General features: G+C 43.8%; 1 protein-coding gene across 2 annotated transcripts in view; it reads left to right on the forward strand.

Moving 5' to 3' along the window:
- The window catches only part of LOC142491118 (gametocyte-specific factor 1-like), a 44,710-nt gene extending 29,001 nt beyond the window's left edge, over positions 1-15,709 (forward strand). Inside the window, exons 6-9 of one of the 2 annotated variants that reach the window (XM_075593420.1) lie at positions 1,374-1,462; positions 2,340-2,421; positions 13,549-13,631; positions 14,984-15,708. In XM_075593420.1, the coding sequence (XP_075449535.1) occupies positions 1,374-1,462; positions 2,340-2,421; positions 13,549-13,631; positions 14,984-14,991 (262 nt within the window). In that variant the 3' untranslated portion in view covers positions 14,992-15,708. Of the gene's footprint in view, positions 1-1,373; positions 1,463-2,339; positions 2,422-13,548; positions 13,632-14,983 lie in introns of both variants that reach the window. The other variant, XM_075593421.1, reaches the window with a different exon arrangement.
- The last annotated feature ends 11,662 nt before the right edge of the window (positions 15,710-27,371 follow it).

A 27,371-nucleotide genomic window follows, 5' to 3' on the forward strand; every position in this document is an offset into this window, starting at 1 on the left:
GCGTGGGGGAGAGACCACGCTAGGCAGAGGAGATCCGGAAGGTGCTGGAGGAGGAAGTGTGAATGCAGGGGGTCTGTGACCTGCCTGCATAGGACAGCTATACCCACAGGCCCTTAGGAGTATCCCCTGAGTCACAGTAGGTAGCTGTGCTGTAGGGACGCCCTATAGTGGTAGTGAACTTTCACCTTACTGAGTACCAGTTAGGGACAAAGCACAGAGTTGCGGCGGTTGCAGTCATCTGGGACCAGACGGCTGGAGGCCATGTGTCGGATGTGTCTGACCCTATTCGAAGTTGTTACCGGTCACCGCCGTGACCTGAAGGTATTTACAGCAAGTGCACCAACACCGGTCAACAGGCGCTGATCCCGGCTTAGGCGTAACTCTTTGGGGACACTAGTGAAGTGGCCAAAGGCCTAAGTACACAAAGCAGTCTTGTCTATTAGTACAAGGACACGGTGTGTTGGGCACGCGGTGACGGGATAAGGACATTACTCCATACAGTAGGAGCGTGTCGGAGCCACACTGTTATAAAGACAATACTAGTTAGCAGTATTATTATATAAGTGAATAAGTGTATAGTATAAGTATTATATGTTATGTGTTGCTGCCATTGATAGAGTGCTAGGTTACATTGCATGGACGGGGTGCTCGCTCTCGCAGGAGGGAGGGGGGTTGGTGTGTGTGTCGGCGAGGGTTCGGGTTCCCCAGAATTTCAAAATCGAATGCTCGGGTTCCCTAACAAAAAAAGGTTGAAAACCACTGGAGGGGTGTGTGTGTGTGTGTGGGGGGGGGGGGGTGGTAGAGAGTAGACATCCTTGAGCGGAACGCAAGTCAGGGTGTTGCATAGCGAGAAATTAGGGCTGAGATGTAAGGTGGAGCAGAAGAGTGTAACGCTTTAAAAGTGAGGAGGAGAATTGAGTGCGAGATGTGGGATTTGATGGGAAGCCAGGAGAGGGATTTCAGCAGGGGAGACGCTGAGACAGATTTAGGAAAGAGTAGAGTGATTCTGGCATTAACGTCAAGGATAGATTGTAGGGGAGACAGGTGAGATGCAGGAGGTTACAGCAATCGAGACAGGAGAGAATGAGGGCCTGAGTCAGGGTTTTAGCAGTCGAGGGTAAAAGGAAAAAGCGTATCTTTGTAATAGTAATAATTTGTAAAGGGGGACACTACATTAACATACATTTTTATTCACTCTACCAGTCCTTCAACTTTTCCCTGTCCATTAATAAAGTTTGAATAACCACAAGGTACAGTATATACATTTGCGCGGATTTGATTTTCGTTCGTCTTAGTGCTAAGCTGATGCGATTTCTTTTCGCTCTGTGACTCGCATTGCTCTCTTGCTCACTCTCCTCTGTAAAACTCCTCAGACCTGCTAATGCCATCAACCAAGAGAGGATGGTCATGAAGAGCCAGAAACCTGTAGCATTGAAACCAACTCCTTGCCTCAGGAAGCCATGTAAGTGGAATAGGCATACAAAACACATTCGGATATCCATTGCCCACTGATGTCAACACTTCTATCTATAACCTTTACATTACTAAAACAAACAAAAAGAAACCCCAATGACTGCACTCGTGTTGCCAATGTTGAAATGATTCGATTTAAAATAATTTTAATTCAAAAAGAACATAATAAAATAATGTTGTATAGAGGGATATGGTAATTATGTCCACGACCATTCCCTAATGACATGTACCAATTCCTGTACAAAAGTCAGTTTTGAAAAGTTGTGGTTATACGTGCCTCAAGCAGTCGGATGCCAAATATATATGATCCTACTCCTTAAACCCAGCTTGGTAAGCAAATAACCCCAGAGTAGATGGAGGTATAGAAGCTTAACATAAGTATATAGTGTAAGGTGAGGGTTTCTGCTCCACCATTTCAAATTCACCTCTGATGCTCTCAAACACGCGAGTCGCAGAAAAGGCGTCAGCCAAAGGATGTCCGATGTTTGCTGCTGAAACAGCTTATCTGTTGTTGGTTTTCGGTAAAATCTTTCAGATGTAGATTGAAGCATTTCTATCTTCACACATTTCCCAGACCGACCTCCGCACAATCCCACTTACTTCTTCCCCAAAAGCCAAGTCCTTCATATAATGCACAGCTATCCGAAACACACCTTCTCACCCCCCTGTACCTTATGTATCCACTGACCCTTACTTATAGATTGTAAGCTCCTTGGTACAGGGCCCTGCTTTACCTACTGTAACAATGTATGTTAATGTTTGTTATTTTATTGTTTGTGTCCTCCAACCCTATGGGACTGCGCTACAGAATATGTTGGCTCGTTATAAATGGGGTTCTAATAATTGCGGATTTATTCTTTTCACAGTTCGGCTGCCAGCATCTGTTAATCTAACACTTGTTAATCCAACACATTTATGCGGTACTAATCTGACACAGGACTGGCCAAGGTAAGGAAGTCCAGAATCCTACAAAACATCCAGACATGTTTGTATATATTATTTAAATATTCCATTTTTTTGTTTCATTGTTATTAAAGTAAAAACTGTGGTTGCCTAAAGTGTGGTTAGTATCTTTATGGTAATAGATAGAAATAAGTCTACAGTCAAAAGAGTACAATTTGTCACTGCTTTTACAGGATGATCCAAGTCTGTTCCTTATACACTGAACAGTGATGACAACTCCGTGTGACAATCGTATTGGTCTCTTCAGTTGAACAGTGATAGTAACACACTGTAGAGTTCTTTTTCCTATTAAAGCAGCAGTTCTAGCAATATCCTGCATGTGGTTTTTTTTTTTTTTTAATAAATCTGTTCTATACTATGAGAAAATACTTATGTGGAAATGGATTGGCAAAAGACTGCAATGTCCGAAAAGAACCTTCAGCTCACCAGATAGGTAGAATTAAAAACATTTATTCAACTACATAAAAATGAAAAAAGGACAAAGTACAAAAACACACAACCTCCTACGCGTTTCAGGCTCTAAGAGCCCTTTCTCAAGGGGGATAGTTGGGACTGTGAGTAAAGCTCCTTAATATAGCCCCTCCTGTGCACTTGGAACGCAGCTGTAATGGATAATCATCAGTAGTAAATACATTGGTTATAATCTTAACATCACATACACCTGATACAAAGCATCATTCAAGTTAAAAGATCTTAATGAAATACCAAAAGATACATGTAAACATTTCATATGAGTTGTGATAATTAATTAACTATTGAGATTCTAAAATCAAAAACCTCAACAGAAAACATATATGGAAGGGACAAAAAAAGACCCTATCCATTGGAAAGATAACATACATGTATCATAAGTTCAGTAGATACTTCATAGCGGTGCAAAAAGATAAAAACATAAAGGGACTGTGTACAAAAAAAAGGGGAATATGAGAGTAACAAGAGGCATATATATTCTATATGAATGTTAAGCAACACATGACATCAATAAACAGTGATCCATGCATTAAACATTTTTTCCTATAAATAGATAGTGTAAACACACTGAACTCTTCATGACATGGTTCTCTTAATATAAAGGATCAGGGATTATAAAAAAACTAAAAAACACATATTAACCGGGTGTAAGATCTTAATGAGTCAATTGTGTTAAAGAAAATATTTCAGATCCCACTCTGTGTTTAACCCTTTTGGGATCAGTGTATCCAGTGTGAAAATCCAGTGGGCCTCTCTGCGGTAGAGTGTATTAACTCTATCACCGCCTCTGTAATGCACAGGAACCTGTTCAATAGCAATACATTTAAAATTATTGAGAGACCCATCCTGGCATATACTGAAATGTTTAGACATGTACATCCCAGGTAGCGGTGTCTATTGGAGCTCCTTCATTGTCTGATGCTGTCCTCGGTTATCTCTTCAAGCAACACCTATTGACACCCACGTTTTAATTTCCCCTCATTGTTTTTCTCAGTTGTCCATTACATCACTAACTTTATTTTTTATTTTTTTCATGTGACTCTCTGTTCTAGAGCTTCTAGTAGCTTTGCCACCGACCATATGAGAAAATACTTGTAGCATTTTTTTTTAACCATTTTGAAAGACAATTTTTAATGTATTCTAATGTAACGAGCACTTTTGTTCCTATAGCAACCATTTAGAAAGGCACAACCTCTTCCTTTTCTGTAACCGTCTCTGGCACACCCCTTTTTGAGCCCTGCCCGCTCTCTAAGGCTTGGGCCATGGTACTGCAGACCGTGCGGAGGCGTCAGCATGCTGAGTGAACAGACTGACTTAAGGCAGTGTTCGCGTCCATGTGGCATGCGGGCGCGTCGCGCGGAAGCAGCAGGAGGGGGCGCGTTGGGTGAGAAATCAGTTAAACTGATTTCTCAGCACGACAGATGGGTCACATGAGCGGTTCGCCCAATGAGGATGAACCGGCTCTGATGCGGCTAGGAACGGCCCATCGACCATGGCCAGGGAAAACACCTGCTTTCCCACAGCCTCCTCACGCCTCGGCGCGGGCAAAGGCACCATGGCCCGGGCCTAAGAGTGCACGAGCACAATTGTATCTAGTTACTGCCTGGTCACATGATCTTCCTGTAACAGGGGACTTATCCCTGTTCAGTAATGTGTCTTTAATCCAGCAGTGTGGTGGTTAACCTCTTGTAGTTAATTACTAAACACCACCTGCCTGAATTAGATGGCTTAGAAAGCCTGTCTTTTGAAACAGGAAGTGAGAACTCTTTAGCTGACACCTGAGCTGAACTTGGAGACACTTATTTTGCGCTCTGCCAAAAGTTAGCAGAGCTGCTTTCAAGACACAAGGCCCAGATAAGACTTCTAAACCTGGATGCTGATTTTCTGTGCATGCTCAGTGCGGTTCCAGGAGAGCAGAGAAGCTTACTCTATAGCTGATAAACAGATAAGACTTTCATTATTAAGAGACTGCTTACTGTATATCTGCTTATTTTCATGCTATGTTTGGGGCTGGGGAGAAATGCTTGACTAGGGAGATGTGAATTGGTTGCATAGTGTTTTCACTAGAATTACTCCCAAGTGAATGGAAGCTTTATTCCCCCCCTGTGTTTGGATAATTTTCCTGATGAAAAGGAACAGGCACAATAAAGCCTATTATAATTTCACATTATAAGCCTCCTAATTGCGTACCTCTGTGAACGTCCGTCCACATATGATCGTCAGAAGTGGGACAAGAGGTGTCCTTGTAGTTAAAAAGGACCGGAGTTTTTATGTGAAATTTTTTGTTATGCTTTTTTGCCTACAAACAGTCTAAACAACTTGGAAAAAAAAAAAAAAACCCTCATGAAGCAGAGATCAGATTTAAAGGGACACACACCACTGAAACTTACACTGCACTGAAACCTACAAAACCACAGATGGACTCTTTTCCCCAATCCCAAGAGACTGCTGAAGCAGGTAAACCTTTAATTACCTATCACAAAGTGTAATACGGTCATTGAAATAGGGATTTTGCCTTCTAGCCATAGTCAGGGTTCAAGAAGTGAGTTAGCCCTTAAAAAGGGATAGGTTTTTCTTGTTTTCAAAAGTTTCGCTGAAGCAGTGAAAACAGATGGTGACCCACGAGTGGTACTGATTTTGCAAATAAAGGTTGCCACACCGCATAGGGCTACCAGCTGTGAATGGAGTGTATGCAGAAAAGTGTGAAAATTGATACAAAGACTGTGCTGAAGCAGGGGTATTTTTAGCAAACAAATGCTGAGTGTAAAATTGCCCTATAAAGAAAAAGTTTTTTCAAAGCCAATTGCTGAGTGTTGAGTCCACTGCAAATAATGTTTGTTTTTTTTCTGCAAGTAAAAAAGTATGCCTATTATCTTGGGAGCAAAACAGACACCCAAAGTGTGAAATGTGAATGCCATAATACCCAAAGATGAGACTGAAAATTACTGAACTCAGGCAGAAAACCAAACTCTGTTGCTGAAGCGGAGGGATTCACCTAGCAAATAAATGGTGTATAGCAAATAGACTTTTTTTTACCTAGCAACTGCACAATCTTGTATACCTGATAAGAGAAAATGCATGCACAGTACTGCTGATATTGAAAAAAAAAAAAAAATTACCCAAGAAAGAAAAATCTGCAGAGATGCCTGTGAGAGCCACGACCTCTACAAGCAAAATATGCCCATCTGTAGGACTATCACAATTGGGGGTTCTAGCAAATACATTGGCAACAGCTGCAATAGCGCCTCCTGAGGTCAGGAAGAAAATGACACCTGATAGCCTAAAAATGGAGGACAAGATGCAGCGTTCCAGTAATGAACCCTACCCCACTGAAGAGTGGCCCTTCCAGTCCAATAAAGAGGAAGACATCTCTTACGGGGAACCCGAACCGAGTCACACCCACAAAACACCCCCAGAATGGTGGGGGTGCCTGAACTCGGCACGAACAGAAAAGACCGCTCCCTTTGATGACGAATATGACCAGCAGGAGACAGAGCGGGAGCAGTGGATCACCGAATATTTCCGTCAGCTATTACAGTTGCAAGAAAAGCCGGGTGGATCCAGTGATGCTGCTAAAACTTCAAATGAAGATGGAGACCCCAGTATCCCTGAAGGGACAGTGTCATCCAAATCAAAAAGGAAGAAAAAGAAAAAGAAAAGCGGTTCTTCACTTACCGTGGAAGAAACAGACACGTCCGCAGATCCTGTGGAGAAAAAGGGGGACCGAGATGCCCTGCAGGCTAGAGAAAATGGAGAATTCGTCCCGCGTATAACCGAATATCCAGGGGGCCCAATGCAGAAGTCGTGTACCCCAAAGAAGTGTCTGTCCGGTGCCAACAGTGAGGAACCCTCAACCAGTCATCCCAGGGAAGCGGAGCCGGAACCAGTGAGTGACGATCCCTTGACCAGCCCTGAAGACGCCCATAAAATTGCCAGGCGTGACTGTGATTTACTCCGTGAACAATTGAATCAAAAGAAAGATGGTTACGCGGAGCTACTGAAAAATAACGTGAGGCTACAAAAAGATGTACTCACAATTTACTCTTTAGCCAGGACAGAATTGGACGATCTCAAGACTGAGCTAGATACTGCAAAGGCTACTATTTCCACCATGGATGAAAAGCAGAGCCAATCTGATAAAATGGTGGCTACGCTAAAGCGGATGTATGAGGAGGCACTGAAGCAGATGACAGTCTTCCAGCAATAGGTTCACACTCTTCGCATAGAGCTGAATGCCTCACAACAGGAGATCAACAGTGTCCGGATAGAAGTGGACGTATCTCAGAAAGAGGTTCAGACACTCCGCAGAGCACTTGATGCCTCACATCATGAGACCAACAGCTGCCGCACAGACCTGGAAGTTTCCAGAAAGGAACTACACAGTCTCACTGAGGAGCTGGACATTTCAAGGAAAACTATCCTACATCTTAACTTAGATCTCAAAGTCTCTCAGAAGGAGCTTCAGAACTTAAACCTGGAGATGGAAGTCTCACGCCAGGAGACAGCCCGCCTCCAAGCAGATGTGCAAAAATGGAAGGTGGACTGCAAGGAAGCCCTGAATAGTACAGAGACTGAAAAAAGAGAAAATTTAAGATTAAAAAAAGAAAATTCTGAGTTGACAGAATACGTCAAGGGAAAGAATGAAGAGCTGCAGGCTCTTAAAGAAATAAATAAACTTTTGAAAGAGGAAATGTTTGAAGCAGAGCACTGACTGCAGAACCAACTGCAAGGTCTGCGTACACACCTCCAGTATGCTGAGGAGAAGCAGCAAACGCTGCAGGAAGAAAAGCTGCAGGCTGCTAACGAGGTACAAGCGCTGCAGGAACGTTTGAATACCCAGTACATCCCCACAGAGCAGTATGAGGAGCTAAAGGCCACGCTGCATGCCTTCAGAGCTCCATTGGAGGCGGAGCTTCGATACCAGGTGACTCTGTATGAGAGGGAGCGTGAGAAGGCTCAGAAACTGGAGCAAGAGCTGGAGAGACAGAGAGACTGTTCCATTCCCTTGAGTCAGTACACCAAGGAGAAACCAGACGCAGCGGCAACCTTGACGACAAAAATTACAGAGCTCCAGAATAGGAAGGAGACTCTGATACAGATTCCTCCAATACGGAAAAAGGTATTGGCACTGCCCAAGCACCAGTATCCCACAGTAACTAATGCCCGTGAGGACAAGGGTACAGTGAGAGTTGGGGACTCCACGCAACTTCAAAACAAAAATACGAAGTTTGAGCCACCAAAGAAAGCACTAGCCAAACCTACAGCTGCCCAACAGGCAACAAACAGAGGTAGGAGTGCAGAATCCTTAGCTGAAGAAGCTGAACTGGTGACTCCGTGGTGTGGAGAAGCTGCAAAAAGACCGCTTCAAGAGCAGAAAACTCCAAGGGCTAGTCCTAACTGCTCTACAACTGTTGCCATACACTTTGTCTACAAAAAGGGGAGTGCCCGACGCAACAGAAATCTCAAGACCACGCAAGCAATAAGAAGACTTTATGTGGAAAAAGTCCTCCTCGAGCGACTGAGGAGTGCTGATCTCAAGCACCTTCGAGAGGAGACAAAAATAAACTGGAGAAAGGGCTCCAATCCCAGCGGGACAGAAGGTTCTCTTCCTCCATCCACTCTCATTCAAGTCACAGAAAGATCTCGAATGAGAGTGGAAGGATGGGCTTTGGCCATGGTAAGCCCGAGCTTCCCATAAACAGGGGAGGTATGTAACAGGGGACTTATCCCTGTTCAGTAATGTGTCTTTAATCCAGCAGTGTGGTGGTTAACCTCTTGTAGTTAATTACTAAACACCACCTGCCTGAATTAGATGGCTTAGAAAGCCTGTCTTTTGAAACAGGAAGTGAGAACTCTTTAGCTGACACCTGAGCTGAACTTGGAGACACTTGTTTTGCGCTCTGCCAAAAGTTAGCAGAGCTGCTTTCAAGACACAAGGCCCAGATAAGACTTCTAAACCTGGATGCTGATTTTCTGTGCATGCTCAGTGCGGTTCCAGGAGAGCAGAGAAGCTTACTCTATAGCTGATAAACAGATAAGACTTTCATTATTAAGAGACTGCTTATATCTGCTTATTTTCATGCTATGTTTGGGGCTGGGGAGAAATGCTTGACTAGGGAGATGTGAATTGGTTGCATAGTGTTTTCACTAGAATTACTCCCAAGTGAATGGAAGCTTTATTCCCCCCCTGTGTTTGGATAATTTTCCTGATGAAAAGGAACAGGCACAATAAAGCCTATTATAATTTCACATTATAAGCCTCCTAATTGCATACCTCTGTGAACGTCCGTCCACACTTCCCCACAGAACTGGCAGTGCAGAAGAATACAATCAAATATGCAGAGTAGCTCAGATAGCTGAATTAAAACCTTATGCCAGTGTTTATTCCATTGCATGTGTGTATTAAATGTTAAATATTAACTACTAATTTAAAATCAAATGTGTATATATCATACTGTGAACAATATGTATATTTAATTTTGTGAATATGTACAATTCGATGTGTTATTAAAATAGTGTGTTTGTGTGTGAGATAGAGATATAACTCTATTTCCAGAATCCTTAGCTGCCGTGGAAGTGTATGTATGGCAGGCACTCCTATACTCAAAAGAGTCAAATGTATCCACTTTTTCAGAGTATAGGAGTGCCTGTCTTCTCCTTTTTTGTTTTTTTTTTAAATATCTTTTCTGGGACAGTATGCACCCTCCATTTACCTTTTATTTTAGGGCATATGTGTGCATTTTGGACCCAATAAACCACTTCTATGTGATTTCTTGTACTGTGCCGGTATATTAGATCACTAGGGATCCTCACATCGCCGTGTCCTGCTGCTCCCCCCCTCTCCTGACTCCCCCCGGCCTTCTACCCCTCACCCTGCACCCAAAACTCGTGGCCATGATCCTGCACCAGCACAGATTCTCAGGGCCTTCACGTTGCCAGTACGGTGCCAAGCTCTGTTAAAGGCATGAAGAGTGACATCAGTCAAGCTGGAGCCAGTTCCCCTCCTTGTGTGGACCGAAGGACTCACATTGATCACTCTATGATCAGCACAGAGTCTCGTGCCCCTAAGATTCATCATCTACTGCTCGGCAGCACAGCATTTTGGCCAATAACACATGCTGACCCGTTACCAACGACGCTTGCCAAGAGACCCCCGGACAACCCACCCTCCTTCCAAATCCCAGACTTGCCCTCCGCTTGGCCACCGATAGCCTCTTCCTCTTTTTGTAATCCCCGCCCCCTTCTCAACTCTGACTAATCACGAACCAGCCCTGCCAGGCTATGCTCCCTTCTGATTGGACTGAGCATCCGTCGTCGCCGAAAGTACTTGTGTAGCTGTCAATGGCTGCGCTTCCTCCCGGCGGTGGGCAGTTACTGATGGTGGTTGGCCGTGTCTTTGCGGTGCTGCGGGGGATGCGGTGCTGCAGGGGATGCGGTGCACTCAACCCTCATGGTTACCGGACTGGAGCAGCCCCCATCCCTCTCCTCCCACCGGCAGAGCTGCGGGGACATGGCACCCGGATCTCTGGGTGAGGTGTGTGTGTGATCGTGCCGCGAGCGCAATTGCGCGCACGCTCCTAGCATGGCCGCGGCCTTTGACACCATAAGGGCTCATCCAGGCCGAGAGCGAGCGCTGCCTGCACACTCACACTCAGCATGATCAAACACATTACGACAATGTGTTTGACCAGCGTGTACGACCATAAGCGCTCAGCTGCTTAGCGAGACAAATACTTTTTCATTTGACGCACTTGCCCTGGTCACGTCCGCAATTCAGCCAATGAGGGTGAACCGCTCATGTGACGTCATGGGCATGCCCCCACGTGTGTGTGTGTGTGTAGTGTGTGTGTAGTGTGTGTGTTATTATTAGCCAGTAGTGCCCTGTTCTGAGGGGATTATTAATATTATAGGCTAAATATAGGCTATTTTCATAAATAATAGAAAACTTTATATAGTTAGATTTATTTCTTTTTTAAATTAAAATAAAATTGCAAATACATTGAAGGACCTCCATACACACACTGCAGATATCTATAGATAGACACACTAGTGATGGACCAGGTCCTAAAAAAAAAACACTGGGTACCTGAGGAAAAAAGGAGAAGAGCGGTAGGGAGGAGTTGTGCTGTAGCAGCGGCAGACACCGTAAGGCAGTGTTCAGGGTGGGTGCTAGGCGACGTGCGCTCGCTTGCACGTCCGGCACAATTTCAGGTTGTTCGGTGGGAGTGTTCAAACTGGAAACTCCGGCAGCAGCAAAGTGCAGCGTTAACGCTGCTACATTTTTCCGCTACAACCAGAAATGATATTTGGGGCTGCAGTCGCGTAATGTGAGCTGGTTCAGCGAACCAGCTCCGTGACACGTTTGCCCCACCACGCCCCCAAACACTGCGACCCGACTGCTGCAGCCTGAACACAGATCGCTGGGCTGCAGGAGCACGTAGGGGAAGCGTGCACGGACGCTCGCGTCCGTAAGCAGCAACCCTGAATTCGGCCTTAGTCAGAGAAGACTTCTGTGTCAGACTGCTGGGATGTGCACATAAGTGCATGTGTGTTTATGTATATCTATATGTACCCACCCCTCCCCCTGGAAATAGACTGCTAGTTACTGTCTCTGTGTGGTGCTGAGGCATACCTGTTGGTTCAGGAGAGCTGAGTGCATCTGCCATGTAGTGGAGGGACAGGACAGGCTTGTGTTATCTGGTTCGGTGTCCGCGCCTCCAGCTTCAGGAACTCTGGTAGTACCAGAGGCAGTCTCCATCTGAAGCACTCTCTCATACACCTCCTCACTGACTCAGTCCAGGCAGGTATATCATAGAACAGGGACTTTATTGCATCACTGCAGAGATGTTACCACAGCGGTTACAGGGTCTCAGTGGTGGATATATGGCATAGCCTCTCAACAGCAGTGGTAGAAGCTAATACAGTAAGGGAATTAAAAAATGCTTGGGATTGGCATCTGGCTATATTAAATATAAAAGCCACAAATCTTGAGGTTTTAAAAGCAGTGGAAAATTGAAATGAAGTACATTGGTGTGCTGCAGTTCAAGCAATATCCTACATGTTTTTTTTTTGTTTTTTTAATCAGTTCTGTACTATGAGAAATACTTGTAGACTTTTTTTTAAAACTATTTTAAAGATATTTTTAATGTATTCTAATGTAACAAGCATTTTTGTTTCTATATATTGTAGCAACCATTTACAATGTCGCTTCCTTTTCTGAGACAGGCTCTGGCACACCCCTTTTGCCCTCTCTGGCAGTGCACCAATTGTATCTAGAGACTGCCTGGTCACATGATCTTGCTCACAGAACGTTGCATCTTCGGTCTTCTTCTGCTGCACTGACAGAGATTTAATGAACCCCCGTGCCGAATCATTGCCGATCGATCGGCAACATGGCTAATCACTTGTCAGTGTGCACATTGTATTGATGCACATATTGAATGGGAAAAAAATAAAATGGTAGCTTGAACTGCAGCTTTTAAAGGAATCCCCTAGCATAAAAAATGAAACCAGAAAAACACTAATGTAATTGGCTTCTGAAGTTAAAATGTAGGGGGGAAGGGGAGAGGGAATGGAGGAAGCTCTTGCTACAGAATATATCTATATCTCTATCAAGTGGTGCCAGGAATAAGTAGGAGAGCAAACAACCATATATACTTGCCGAAGCAAGTACAAAGGACCCCTTCTATAACAGCACTCTCCTAAATGAGTGTATGTATTAAAACATAACAATTATACATTCATTTAGGCGAGTGCTGTTACAGAAGGGGTCCTTTGTACTTGTTTTGGCAAGTACTGTATATGTTTGTTTGCTTCTGAAGTTACTATCACTCATAAAGCTACGGCCGCGCTTATAGTGCCCCGCGACGCTGACGTCAGGCTGCGGTTGCTGGAAAAATCAAATTGAGATGACTTCCAGCGATCGCGACCAAGCCGTCGCGTCACGCTTACTAAAAGCGCACGCGACGGCAGCAATGCATTTGTTTTGACGTTGTATAGCTGTCGCTGGCAATATAAGCGCAGCCTAGCATTTTATATATTTGTGTCCAATGAATGAATACATTTGTATTCTATTATAAATGCACCACAGTGTCTGAGCAGGGGGAAATACTAGAGGTGGAAACAATGGCGTTTTAAAACTTTTTTATTTATTTTTTTATTTTATTCCTATGAAAATTAACCCAAAGCCAAAAATGGCAAGACTGCTGAGGGCCTCCCACTTTCCAAAAAACCTCAAGTCCATCAATGTCACAGAAGCTCAGGATAAGACTGCTTCTCTTTTAAGGCTGATGTCTGTGTAAATCTGGTCTGTGCTTCCTGCTGGGCTAGTGATATAGAAAGCAAATTCACACAATGCAATTTTAGGCTTACAGACTTTTTTTTTAATTGAAATCAAAAATATTGTAAAAAAAAAAAAAAATAAGTATCTAAATCTTTAAATGTCCTAACATTGACCTTACTTACAACGTAATCTTTTTGTAGAATTGCATATTCAACGCACTAATATAAGCGTCTTAGAATATTTTTTTCATTAAAATACTGTTGAGGGAAAAGTTGATGCATTTTTATTTTTTAATCGCCGGTCTGTGTATAGATTGGTTCTGATTTGCAATATTTCATCTTTTATTCCTATGCCTGCAGACTTGGAAGTGATGTCGTATACAAGCAGAACCAAGGCCATAAAACCAACATGAAGAGAACTACATTCAATCCCTTGGGAAACGGTAAAGAGGATTAGAATTGGGAATAAGAGTAGCCTCCATATGCCCCAACCAATTTAATGATCCAATAAACAATTGTTCCAATAATGCCCCACTGTACCTACTCTTGATAGTATGAGCTGGTTCTGATACATCTCCATATTGATTGGCCCTATGTAGTGTGTAGCCAACATACAGAGCAGAATTAAACTACACATCTACATCAAGCATATGTTTTATTTGGCATTTACAAAGTTTGATGATGATAGTTGCTGCTAGCACAAATTTGGTGCTGAATTCCTTTAGTAGTCTGTTCTGTCGGCAGCTTTGGACGGGAAATAAATTAAAGCAGCAATGGCTTCAACTGAACAACTTCCCATTGTTTTTTAAACATTGGCAGTCTTCTAAGATGGTTGCTGGCAAACTTCCTGCCTCTCAGCCAGTCCTAAATGATGACATTGCAGTTACTGATTTGGCTCGTTGGACGTTTCCCGTCTGCAGCCATTTAAAGCTTCCGAAAATACTGGTATATCTGTAGAATATCCTGAACTGGAAGGGTCCTGGTATATCTCCACTTGGAGATCTCCTAGCCCATACAATGAGGTAAAGAAAATATTGAGCATGCATATTGAGCTATATTACAATTTGGAGACTTTTCAGCAATACCTTTTGAACAGGACTGTCAAACATAAGGCCTGCGAGCCACCTGTTGCCTGCCGGACCCTTCTTTTTGGCTCACAGACCAGGATCGACTGTATCGGGACATGAGGAGAGTGCTGGCATGTGGGAGGGGACTGCGCTGCCTCTTCCATGCTGCTCCCACATTTAGCTGCAGCAGGATCTCTCGCGACGCTTGCCAGGCCAATAGGAATGCCCGGTTAGCCTTTGTGTGGGATTCTGCTGCAGTCAAGGGCAGTAGCATCGAGGAAGCGGCAGCACAGGCGCCTCCCTATACCAGCTCTCATGCTTCCCCTCATACTGTCTCACCCGGTTCTGTAATCAGCCTGCGCTCTGGATAGCGCCTCACCCGGTAAGAGGGGTGTAGTATTTCTGCCGGCTTCTCTTCCGGAGCAGATAATATGGGAGCAGATAATCAAGGCTGAGCCAACTAGATCCAGGCATCCTCGTTCTTGTTTGTGTGAGGAGTTAGCAGCTACTTCATATTTCAACTATGGAAAATAGTGGTGTTTAGAAAGCCCTAATCTTGTTTCAAAAAGCAGATTGCAGGCGTGTATGTATTACTATTTTAAGGTGATTTTTCTTTTTTCTGCTAACAATGAAATGGCAATACCATTTCTTCATTGTACTTTTTTATTTTTATTTTTTGGTATATTTTGCATAATATTTATCCTTTTTTTGTTTTTGTTTTTTTTCAGACCTCTGATCTGCGTTGTCTTTGATACTGGATCTTGCGGATACCTGACATTTTTTAGCATTGCTGTTTTTAAATTGCCTTTGAACTACTGTATTGTGCAACGTATGTCCCTTTTTATTTGTTATGGGGAAAGAGTTGTGATTGGAAGTTATTATACTTTTTTTTTTTAAACCATTTTTTTAGAACTAGAATTGTTTTTACCTTTCAATTTTTTAATAAATTGTTTTATCCAATAAACAAAAGATTTTCAATCAGTCTGTGTATCCTATAGTAAACTTGCTATGGAAGAAAGTAGAATAGAAAATCACATTGTACTGTGATGCACTGTGTACTGTGACTTGGTGGTTATTGTTTGTTTTTTTGTTTTTGTTTTTTTATAAAGCGAGTTGCAATCTTCCTACCTGTCCCATCGTCCCTGTTTTTTATTATACGTGATTGGAACCAGCGGCTCCTCCGAGTTAAAGCGCATTCATTTCAGCTCTGGGGACCCCCTCTTTCTGGAGATACAGTACTAACTAGTAAATGTTACATGGTGGGTTCTAAACGGCCGTCAAATAGGAAGCCGCAACAGATGACTGAACAGTATCTTCACTGGTAAGAATCTCGCGAACCTAGGGGGTCCTTGGAGTTGAAAATAGTGTGGTTCAGCTTGGGAGTGGGGGGTGGTTTTAAAATATTTTTTTTTTTTTTTTAAAACCGCACCTGGGATTGTTGCTTTTAAACCCTTGTTAGAGATCATCCACCCCCTGCCCCGTGCAAACACAATATGGCACACCCCCAAGCAGCACACACAAACATGGCACCCCCCTCCCGCGCACAGTTTACACACACCATAGCACCCCCCTTCAGCACACACACACACACACACAGCGCACACAGATGGCACCTCCCCCCTAGAGCACACACACATGGCACCCCCCTCCGCACGCTGCGCACACACAATGGAATCCCCCCCTGAGCTGCACACACACAACATGGCGCCCTCCCACACACACCAAAACAGAACCATCGCCCACCACTCTCCCCCCCAAAAGAAACAGAATATAACCCTGGTTGCATATCTAAGTCACATGCTCACTTGTGTGCTGTTCGTGGCAGATGGTACACATGCAGCGGCCATTAACCGATCATTTCGTGGGTTGTATTTCTTGGCACACCGGTCTTGGTGCGTGATGTCTTGAAATGCTGCCATGTTAAGACGCAAGTTTACTAGTGTGTTGATAGTGCAGAGAATTGCATTTTAGCGTTGTCTGCAATACCGTCAAAAATCAAGTGAGCGATCGTGAGTTGTTGTCTTAAAAATCTAATTGCAATTCAACCTGTCTTTTTTTCCCATACAGTAGTTAAAGTGTGTGTAATTGTAATTTGAATATTAACGTTGAGGTCATGTACAAGGGAAAGAATTTATTACTGAGGCTCCTTAGCCATATACAAATGCTCAAACTGTATAAGATTAAAAATATGAACACACCCAACAAAAAGTAATTTTAACGAATTAAATGTTTTATTTGTACAGGATAATAAAGTTAAAATTAATAATACAAAAATACGTCGGCACTTCTTCCGAATGTAAAATGTATATTCCACACGTGCATTTGTCAAATTTGGAACTTTGTTTAAACACGTGTCATATCACATTTCTTCGTATGCGTGTATGTAAAAATGAAACCTTGTTGAAACGCATATCATCACATTTCTGCGCATGCGTATCATTATGTAACCTTGTTCAGAATTAAATTACTGTACAGTAAGATACAGTACATTGCCTCACGTACATTGAATCTACATTGAATATACATACCCATGTGCTTGATTTATTTTCTAAAGCAGCGATGCAGAGGAAAGTTATTTCAAAGGATCTCAGCATGGGGGCATGGCCCGGACTCGAAGCTAAGCGGTCCCAAATCAGCTCAGCTCCACAGAAGCTACACAATTTAAGGCACTAAAACGCCTATTAAAGCATTCTTTCAGCTCCTAAAGTAGGACACTTGCTCACCGAAGCCCAAAGCACCCTGTGGTCTGAACCTGGAACCCTCAGGCAGACGGATCGTGGCACGACACTCTAGAAGGGATATCTCACAACCACTGATCCGGAGACTCCCATATGCTGCCAGACATATGCGGTCGGGTTGAACCGAGCACCCCGGGCGCTGCTAAGTGATCTGGTGCTAGCGGGAAGAAGCCAATAGGGCAGAGCGTCCTCCGATGTACAGCGGGGCTCAGACGGACCCCGTTGCCGTCACAGGTGAGAGCTGTAGGCGAGCGGAAGTCAGGGGACTCTTTTCCGGAATCGCGGCTATCAACATCTACACCCGCCAGCATATGTGATAGAGATTGGAAGGTAGAATCGCCAAAGCCCAAAAATTGCACCATCAGCTCATCAAGTAGAGGGCTAAAAAAAGTTTTATTAAGTCTACATAAAATGAAAATAAGGAAATAAACAAAAAACTAATACATAACAACTCTACGCGTTTCAGGCTCCTCAGAGCCCTTTCTCAAGGGGGATAATTTTTATTCCCCTCGTTGCTTACCTCAGTAGTCCAACCTAACATTATATTATTACCTATTTTTGGAACTCTCTGTTCAGAGCTGTGAGTAGCGTTACCACTGACCACATCTACACCCGCCAGCCTAACGTCGGAAGAACCGAAAGAGGGGAGAGGCGCTATGCGGCACAAAGCGGAGGAGGGCTGCCTGTAAGAAATCCCTGATCAGGGGTTGAAGAGGGCTCCTGACTGTCAGCTGCTGGTCAGTGCGGCAGTGGGGGAGGCCCCTGAAGCGTGGGGAGGTGGCCCTCTTGCTCTCGTGTCCCTTAAAGCTGCTTGAGGAAGCCTGGGTCTGTCTCCCCAGCCCAGGCCTGACTGGGGCCTCTGGTAGACGGCTGAGCCCCCCCCTCCCCCACACCACCCAGAGGACAATCACTTAGTGACTTGCTGAATTTCAGGCCCTGGGACCACACAGAATATCTCCACAACCTGGGATAGCCACCGCGGACCTCTATAAGGCTGCTAGAGATCGCAGCAAGGATCCAACAGTCCGGACATCAAAGGGCAACCTCTATTCCTCCACGTATCTGTGGGTAAAAGAATAAAGGCGGGAAGAAAGGACAATCTGAAAACAAACTACGATCCTTCGTAGAGGATCAAGTACCACAGTTCACACGGAATAGCCCAACCACCGCTGGCTCAGAGGCGGCCCTGAGACCTGAGGGCCGCAATGCCCGAGATTCTATTCTAAACCAACGAAAGCAAATCGCCCGGCCCAACCCTCAAAAAATAAATCTCATCTCATGCAAGTTACATCTACCATGGCTTCGAAAGCAGTTAGAACCATCAAAAAGGAAAAGAAGCAGAGTGAGTTCCGCGAATACTTTAAAAATTATGTTCGGCCGAAACAACAGGAGGAGTTGGAAGTGACACCCCCACCCCTAGAACATTTAGACTCTGGAACAGGAGTGGAGATCGAAAATCTTTCTACAATGGATGATCTACTTATCTTCCATAATAAAATTGAAACACTATTGCAAACAGCAGTGAAGGATCTCAAAGAAGACATATCTTCCCTTGGGGAACATACCAGCTCCTTGGAATCCAAGGTCGACGCCACAGCCACCCGGCAATCTCTGATGAACGCCGAGCTCAAAGAAGTGAAATCCCAACTTCTAGACATCAAAGATAGAGAGGAGGACGCAGAGAATAGAGACCGCCGTAATAATCTCCGAATCCAGGGGATCCCAGAATCTGTAACGGACATAGAGGGGTTCATGGGCAAATAGCTAACATCTGCCCTTCCTGATGCTACAAAGGAGTCCCTCACCCTGTACAGATGCCACCAGGGTCGCCAAAAGGGGGGGAGAAAGGGAACTGTCATCCCAGACCCCGTGGGTCAGAGGGGCCCGGGCCCCATGTGCAACCGGGTGCCAGTTAATTAAAAAAAAAACGCACCGGGTCTCCCTGTTGGCAGCGCCGGAAGTAGGTTGGGTTAAGCTGCCGGCGCGCGGGAGGCCCAGCGCGCGCGGGAGCAGCATCGGAGACAGGTACAGCATCGGAGACAGGTACAGCGGGGCCAGCGGCAACTGCTGTGACCAGCCGCCGGGCCCCTCGCAGCACCGTCACCTCCCACCCCAGTCACCGGGCCGTCCCTGTCACGATGGACACCAACTTTATCAACACATTTATATTTCTGGGTACTTGATTGAACAGAACAAGTTGCAAAATAAATTGTGATTTATTTCTTTAATAGACAAACACACGACATCTGCAGAATACACTTAAAACAACACTTACTGGGATAAGGGAACAAAATAAATTGTCCTTTGCTTGCAAGTGCAAGAAATGCAGCCTTGGTTTAAAGGTTTTGTGGCCAGATCACAAGTTGCTGATCTGATATCAAAGCCACCTCAAAGTATTTCGTGTAACTTGGTTAGAATTCGTTCCAGAGTCACCAGGGCTATCGAAATCCGAAGTTTGGGGCAAATCCTTGGTTACGTTGTTATTAACCCCTTCACTCCTGGACCCGTTGCTGCTGTGCTGGAACAAAGCCTTGCCTCTTTACATCATCGATCAAAATTCAGGAATCACACTGGGGATACCTGGGGAGCCACAGTTATAGACTGCCCAAAGCAATCTTTAACATGTGGGAACCATTAACCCACCAATAGCCAGTTTACCCACAGTTCATAAGACCGGTCATAAGACCGGTGGGCAGGGCGCATGGGTCAGGTTGACGCCCATGCCACTTAGCATACTTGGGCTACACCCATATCTTGGCACCACCGAGTCTGATTTTTGAACCAGAGGTGTCAATAGCCTGTCATCTGTGATAGCTCAAAATGCCGGCCGTGTATATATTATGGGTCTCTGGGTCTTTTCATAACTCAGAAAAAGGGAGGGAAGGAAAACACAAAATGGATGTGTCTCCTAAAAGAATTCACTATACTGCACTCCTACTTGATTTAAAATTTAACTTTTAATATATTTACATAAAACATATGTTACCAAATCGTCGTGCATTGTGCATTAAAAATAAATTAACAAGACCAAGCGTCCGTGTCAGTAAATGTGCGTTGGAATGGTCTCAAACAGCAAATTGTGGTTGAGATAGCGGGGCACAAGACGCTAATAGTCAGGGTATAAACCCCTCTGGGGCACCTGTGAGACCAGGTACATGTATATATATATATATAAATATAACTAACAGACTCAGTGAATGATTGTATCATGAAAATACTGCAGTCCTGCTTGGACTTATAAACCACAGAGCACTTAGGGATGTTAGTTAGAAGTGTATTACCATCCACTAAGTATAGAAGTGCAACTGATAGTGTGATAATGGAGGGTAAATGATTCACAGCATAGTGAAGCAATTGATCACAGCGTTTTTTTCATTGAATCATTGTACAGCACACTCCAAATGAACATGTCATGTAGAAAGCAGGAAGGCTTGCACACTGAGTGTTAGTAAAAGTAACCAATTTAGATCTACATAGATAGAGCCAGGAGACTACAGAACACTACATAAAAGTAGCTCCAAGTAGGAAATGTTGTCAGTCTCCTACTTGGAGCTGCTTTTATGTAGTGTTCTGTAGTCTCCTGGCTCTATCTATCTAGATCTAAATTGGTTACTTTTACTAACACTCAGTGTGCAAGCCTTCCTGCTTTCTACATGACATGTTCATTTGGAGTGTGCTGTACAATGATTCAATGACCAAAACGCTGTGAACAATTGCTTCACTATGCTGTGAATCATTTACCCTCCATTATCACACTATCAGTTGCACTTCTATACTTAGTGGATGGTAATACACTTCTAACTAACATCCCTAAGTGCTCTGTGGTTTATAAGTCCAAGCAGGACTGCAGTATTTTCATGATACAATCATTCACTGAGTCTGTTAGTTATATTTATATATATACATGTACCTGGTCTCATAGGTGCCCCAGAGGGGTTTATACCCTGACTATTAGCGTCTTGTGCCCTGCTATCTCAACCACAATTTGCTGTTTGAGACCATTCCAACGCACATTTACTGACACGGACGCTTGGTCTTGTTAATTTAATTTCTTTTTAATGCACAATACACGACGATTTGGTAACATATGTTTTATGTAAATATATTAAAAGTTAAATTTTAAATCAAGTAGGAGTGCAGTATAGTGAATTCTTTTAGGAGACACATCCATTTTGTGTTTTCCTTCCCTCCCTTTTTCTGATTCACTTTTCAGTTCACAGTTTGCGCCCACTTTTTTGATTACCATATATTCACCCATTATTTTGTTTCAATTGGTGTGGTTTTGTGATCACTCCCTAACCCTAGTGTTTTCTCTTTTCATAACTGACACCCTTTTAGATGGGGAGATGCTAATCGGCTAGATCCCTTTGAGGCTCCATCATAAAAAATACCCCAGCTCATTCACCCATCTCAGCTGTATGTCCACTGAATTCCTGCTTGGACTTACAAAAAATACCTCCTGCCTTACATTTAAGATCTGCAGATTTTACACACTTTATTAGAAGAACATGTTACGTTTGTGTTATAACTGTAATTTTGATATGTAGGTGCATGCAGTGGTTCACTGTATTTGCACCTCACAAATCAGGTTTCTGGGTGCTTTCGTTCTAGAATTAGTATTTCTCATTGAAATGCCAGCTGCTAGACTGCCATCATGTGTCGGTTAGAGGGTATGGCAAGCAATGCATTTTTACCTTTTAACCTTGCAAGCAGGGAATGGCCTGCAAATGGGGGATACAAATGGCTGGGACAGGGCAACCACAGTAATACATAGCAACGAAGTTTAACCCCTTCCTTCCCCATCACAGTCCCGCTACCCCCCCTCCCCGCAGCATCTGGCCAAAACCGCCGCATCCCCCCCCATTGCCAAAGGGCCGACCCGCTATCCCCCCAACCCCCTCCCCCTCATCGGGCCAGCATCGACCCCACCCCCGCAGCACACCGATGCGCGCCGGAGCAGCAAAGTGGCATGCCTGCAGCGGGGCCGGTGGCAACAGCCCCCCAAGCAGGACAGGGCCGTCCCGTCCCGCCACCCCCTGCAGCCGCCAGACACTGCCCCAGCACCGCTGCCACCACATGCAGGCACTGCTGCCACCACCCGCATGCACCGGCACGCTGCATCCCCCCCCCCCCCCCTGCAGGTAAGTCTGATTTTTATATATACCCTATTTCCTCGATTCTAAGACGCACCTTTTTTCCGATTTTCACATGTCTGAAATCGGAGTGCGTCTTAGAATCGATGTATTAAAAAAAAAACTAAAAAAAAAAAGCAAGAGTCTATAGCACTAACCCCCTCTTTTCACTTACCATGTTTCAGGAGAGGTCCCATATCAGCAGAGTACAAAGCGGGCAGCAGGAGTTCAACGGGTGTGGTCCCAAGTCTACAGATGAAGGAAGATAAGAAGACAGAGGGCTGGCGTTCGGTACCCTGTCTTTCACCATTATCACCCAGCACACAGCACTTCCACTGCAGCAAGGGATTCTGGGAAATGACATGCAAATGAGCACATAGTGTCACCTTTTATCTCAAGCTCACATTACATGAACAACCCTTAGCCAATGCATGCTGCTTTAGACACAGCTTTTAAGCAAGGGTTTGGGAGATGCACTGTGTGCTCATTTGCATGTCATTTCCCAGAATCCCTTGCTGCAGTGGAAGTGCTGTGTGCTGGGTGAAAATGGTGAAAGACAGGGTTGCAGACCTGTCTAAGACATGCAAATGAACATACAGTAATATTTACAGTTGCTATATGCTTTACTGTGGAGGGATTTTGTCACTTTTCTTGCCCACCATAACCTTAAAAAAAAAAAAAAATATATATATATATATATATATATTTTTTTTTTTATATATATATATATAGTATGTTTTTATTTATATAGCGCCATTAATGTACATAGCGCTTCACAGTAGTAATACACGTGGTAATCAAATAAATAACAGATCAAAGCAATAAGGGCTTCAGACATTATTTATTTATTTATAAAATATTTTACCAGGAAGTAATACATTGAGAGTTTCCTCTCGTTTTCAAGTATGTCCTGGGCACAGAGTTAAGACAAATAATACATGGTTACAAATACAGGTACATAAATGAACAGGGTATACATTATATACAATACATTGCATGCACAGTTAAAGAAAAAATATATATTGTGGGCGTATGAAACAGTTACAGACCAGATTAAAATGTGTGACAGCCTTAGATTTGAAAGACCTTAAACTGGTGGTGGATGTGAGAGTCTCTGGTAGGTTGTTCCAGTTTTGGGGTGCACGGTAAGAGAAGGAGGAACGGCCGGATACTTTATTGAGCCTTGGGACCATGAACAGTCTTTTGGAGTCTGATCTCAGATGATAAGTGCTGCATGTGGTAGGGGTGAGGAGCTTGTTCAGATAGCTGGTTAGCTTGCACGTAAAGAATTTAAAGGCAAGACAGGAAAGGTGAACTTTGCGCCTAGACTCTATTGATGACCAATCTAGTTTTTTGAGTATTTCGCAGTGATGTGTGTCGTAGTTGCATTGGAGAACAAAACGACAAATTGAATTGTAGAGGGTGTCAAGTTTGCTAAGGTGGGTTTGAGGTGCCGAGCCACATACTATGTCTCCATAGTCAATAATTGGCATTAGCATCTGCTGTGCGATACGCTTTCTGACCAGGAGACTTAGGGAGGATTTGTTCCTGTAAAGTACCCCTAGTTTGGCATAGGTCATGGTTGTCAGGGTATCAATGTGCATTCCGAATGTTAAGTGGGAGTCAAACTATAAGCCCAGGTATTTAAAACTAGTGACAGGGGTTAGGGTGGTGTTAGCATTGGTTCTAATTAGGAGCTCAGTCACTGGAAGCTTTAAAAATGTAGTCCTGGTCCCAAATACCATTGTTACAGTCTTGTCAGTGTTTAAAAACAGTTTGTTTTGGGAAATCCAATTTTCGAGTCTCAAAAAGTCAGACTGAAGTATGTGTTGAAGGTCAGAGAGGCGATGGCTGTGTGCATATAGGATTGTGTCATCTGCATACATGTGTATTGAGGCTTCCTTACAAGCTGTGAGAAGATCATTAATGAACACTGAGAAGAGTAGGGGCCCCAGAACAGAGCCTTGCGGGACACCACAGGTGATATCCAGAGGGTTGGAGTTAGAGCCTGAGATGGACACATGTTGGGGTCTTCCTGATAGGTAGGACTGAAACCAGTTTAAAGCATGCTTCCCTATTCCAGAGCTCTGGAGTTTAAGCAGGATAGCATGATCAACTGTATCAAAAGCCTTTGCAAAATCTAGGAATACTGCACCAGTGACTTGTCCCAGTTCCATTCCACACTGGATTTCATTGCAAACTTTTAGCAGGGTAGTTACAGTGGAGTGTTTGGGACGAAAGCCAGATTGGAATTGGCTAGGGAAATTTGTCTTGGTATAGTAATCGCTTAATTGGGAGTGAACACATTTTTCCATGACTTTGGATAGGATTGGGAGACGTGAGATTGGCCTGCAGTTTGAGACAGTGTTTTTATCCCCACTTTTGAAGATTGGGACAACTCTGGCAGTTTTCCAGGTCTTAGGGATATGGCCTGCAGACAGGATAGAGTTGACTATAGAAGCAATTGGTTTGGCAATGGCTGGGGCACCAAGTCGTAGGAACCTAGATTGTAGTAAATCAGGTCCACATTGGCTGCTTAGTTTTAGTTTGAGGAGTGCTTGTGTAATCTCCTCTTCAGATACTGGGCCAAATTGAAAATTGTGGGCAGTGTTGGGAGGGGGTGGGGCTATGTGGGTACTCCCAGGATGAGATTCAGGTTTGTGGTTTGGGCTGCGTTTCACTAATAAGTTAGTGGCACACCCCACAAAGTAATCATTGAATGCATTTGCAATGTCAGTGGGTTTTGTCAGAGTAATATCCTGCTTAGTGATATTACTTGGTTGTTGATGGTTAGGAGGCTGGAATATATTGTTGATAACCTTCCAGAAGTTAGCTGGGTTTGATGTATTTTGGTGGAGATTGTCAGAGTAATATTGTGCTTTTGCGTGCCTTGTTTGCCTTGTGTACATGTTCCGCAGGCATCTGTAGTGATTGAGATCCTTGGTAGTGCCAGTTACTTTGTAGCTTTTCCACAAGGTATCCCTGAGCTGGTAGAGTGCAATAAGGTCAGTTGTAACCCATGGAAGGTGGGCCCACCGTACCCTTATTTTGCTTAGTGGAGCATGGGTATCGCAGAGTTTTAAGAACTCGGATTGGAAATAGTCGAGCGCAGAATCAGGGTCGGGAATTAAATCGATTCTGTGCCATGGGCAGTTGGTAAGGTCTAACAGAAACTGTTGTGGATTAAAGTTTTTAAATGTTCTAGTGAGGAGAACTTTAGGGCTTGAATGGAGTGGTTTAATTTTCCTTACACAGTACACTATTGCATGGTCACTGAAAAAATTAGGAAGGATGCCAGAGGATTGGATTCTGCTGGGGTTTGAGGAGAGAATCCAGTCTAGCAAGGAATGGTTATGCGATTTTAGGTTTGTCCGTGTGGGTTGGGAAAGGAGTTGTGATAGGTTAAGTGACTTGAGATGTATCTGGATTTTGTTGTTTTTAGGGTCAAGCCAATTGACGTTGAAATCCCCAAGAACTAGCAGCTCACTCTTCTCATTCAGGGCCTCATGCAGAGAGCATAGAATTTTAAAATTGGCGAATTTCATAAAAAGTAGCTTTTTTGGAGAGTTTTATTCTCCATATGCAGAAAAGTGCGAATTCTGCTATGTTTAACATGGATGCGTGTGGCGAGTTTAAATTGGCGAGATGCGCGCTTCAGAAACGTGTAAAAACAAATTCGCGCCTTTTTTTCCCCTTTACTATAGGCGGCGAGCGCCATCTTGCCATCTTTTCCTGGCGCGGCAAAAATGCGAGAATCGCGCCATTTTTTGGTGCGAACAGCCGCTACTTGCCGTTCGCACCTCTCTGCATTCAGAGAGTTTTAAAAATGGCGAGATGGAGGTTCTCGCCAGCCGCGAGGCGAATTTTATCAATTGAAAAAACAAAATGGCGCGTTTTTCGGAACTCGCCATTTTCTGCCGGTTTCTGCGTGAAATTGTACAAAAAATGGCGAATTTCGAAATAACGATGCTCTCTGCATAAGGCCCTCAGAGAGGAAATGGAGCCAAGAAACCGGGTGATATCAGTCAGGGATTGTAGACGGGCTTAAGGGGGGCGGTAGATGCCAGCGAGCAAGATGGGCTTAGAAAAGGGAAGGCAGATTTTGCCAACTAGAATTTCAAAAGAGGGTGGGCTTGGGGGGCAATTTAACAGAAATGCCACAGAGCATTAAGATCAAGACCGAACCAGGAGACAGACCAAGGGACGTGGTGTTGATATTCCACTACTTCAAAACAAAGGAAGCCTTCACCATGGTGATGATAGAATCCACAGACCTCAAGTTCCAAAATATATCCCTACAGATATATGCAGATGTGGCGCCTTCCAAACTTCTATACAATTATAAATCGTCAGATAACTACTCCTATATAGCTGAGAGTGTTGATGATTTGAAGAGGGCTACTAGCTCTGTATGTCTATAACAGTGTTTGTATGTGGGGTAATGATAAGACTAATGTGAGATCTGCCTCATCCATATAGGCTCAGCGCTACTACCAGGTGCACAGGCTAGTCGGAGAGGTCTGGTGCTTCATTCCTGTCAGAGCGTTTCGGAGCCTTCGTCATGGGAACCACAACGCTCTGACTACCTCCTCTATATTCTTGTAATTTGAGTGTTAGACTTTAAGATTATGGTCTAAGTGGGCTATGTTTTTGAAACACCATCTATAGGAGCAATTGGCTATTATATGTCAAGTGGTTCACCATAACAGACCTACAGGCTCAGTTATTTCTGCACCTGGTGGTCTGGTGATACTGTGTATGTGTATATAGAGGTATGGACTAATATATGGTTGAGGCAGATCTCGCATTAGTCTTATCATTACCCCACATACAAACACTGTTATTGACATACAGAGCTAGTAGCCCTCTTCAATCATCATCACTCTCAGCTATATAGGAGTAGTTATCTGACTTCTTATAATTGTATAGGAATGGCTATTACCACGGCTAGTCTAATAGCATAACCGTGGGAAAGATAGTGATTTATAGCTATCCCCTCATTCACACTGTCGTCTAGATATAGCACACAGACACCTTCATTTTTAATTTGTTTTAAATCATTTGGTTTATTGTATACCTCGCTGCAATATATTTTAATTAATTTACTAATAAAAATATTTTTAATACACTTAAGGGTGTTCTCTTCAGTGCGACCTAATAGGGAGCTTTTCAGTTTTCAAATGCACAGTTTTTCAGTCAATTAGATGCTTCTTTTAGATTTGGGCAGCTGAAACTAACAGAAGAAA

This window comes from Ascaphus truei, chromosome 3, assembly GCF_040206685.1.
Source record: "Ascaphus truei isolate aAscTru1 chromosome 3, aAscTru1.hap1, whole genome shotgun sequence".
Classification (NCBI taxonomy): domain Eukaryota; kingdom Metazoa; phylum Chordata; class Amphibia; order Anura; family Ascaphidae; genus Ascaphus; species Ascaphus truei.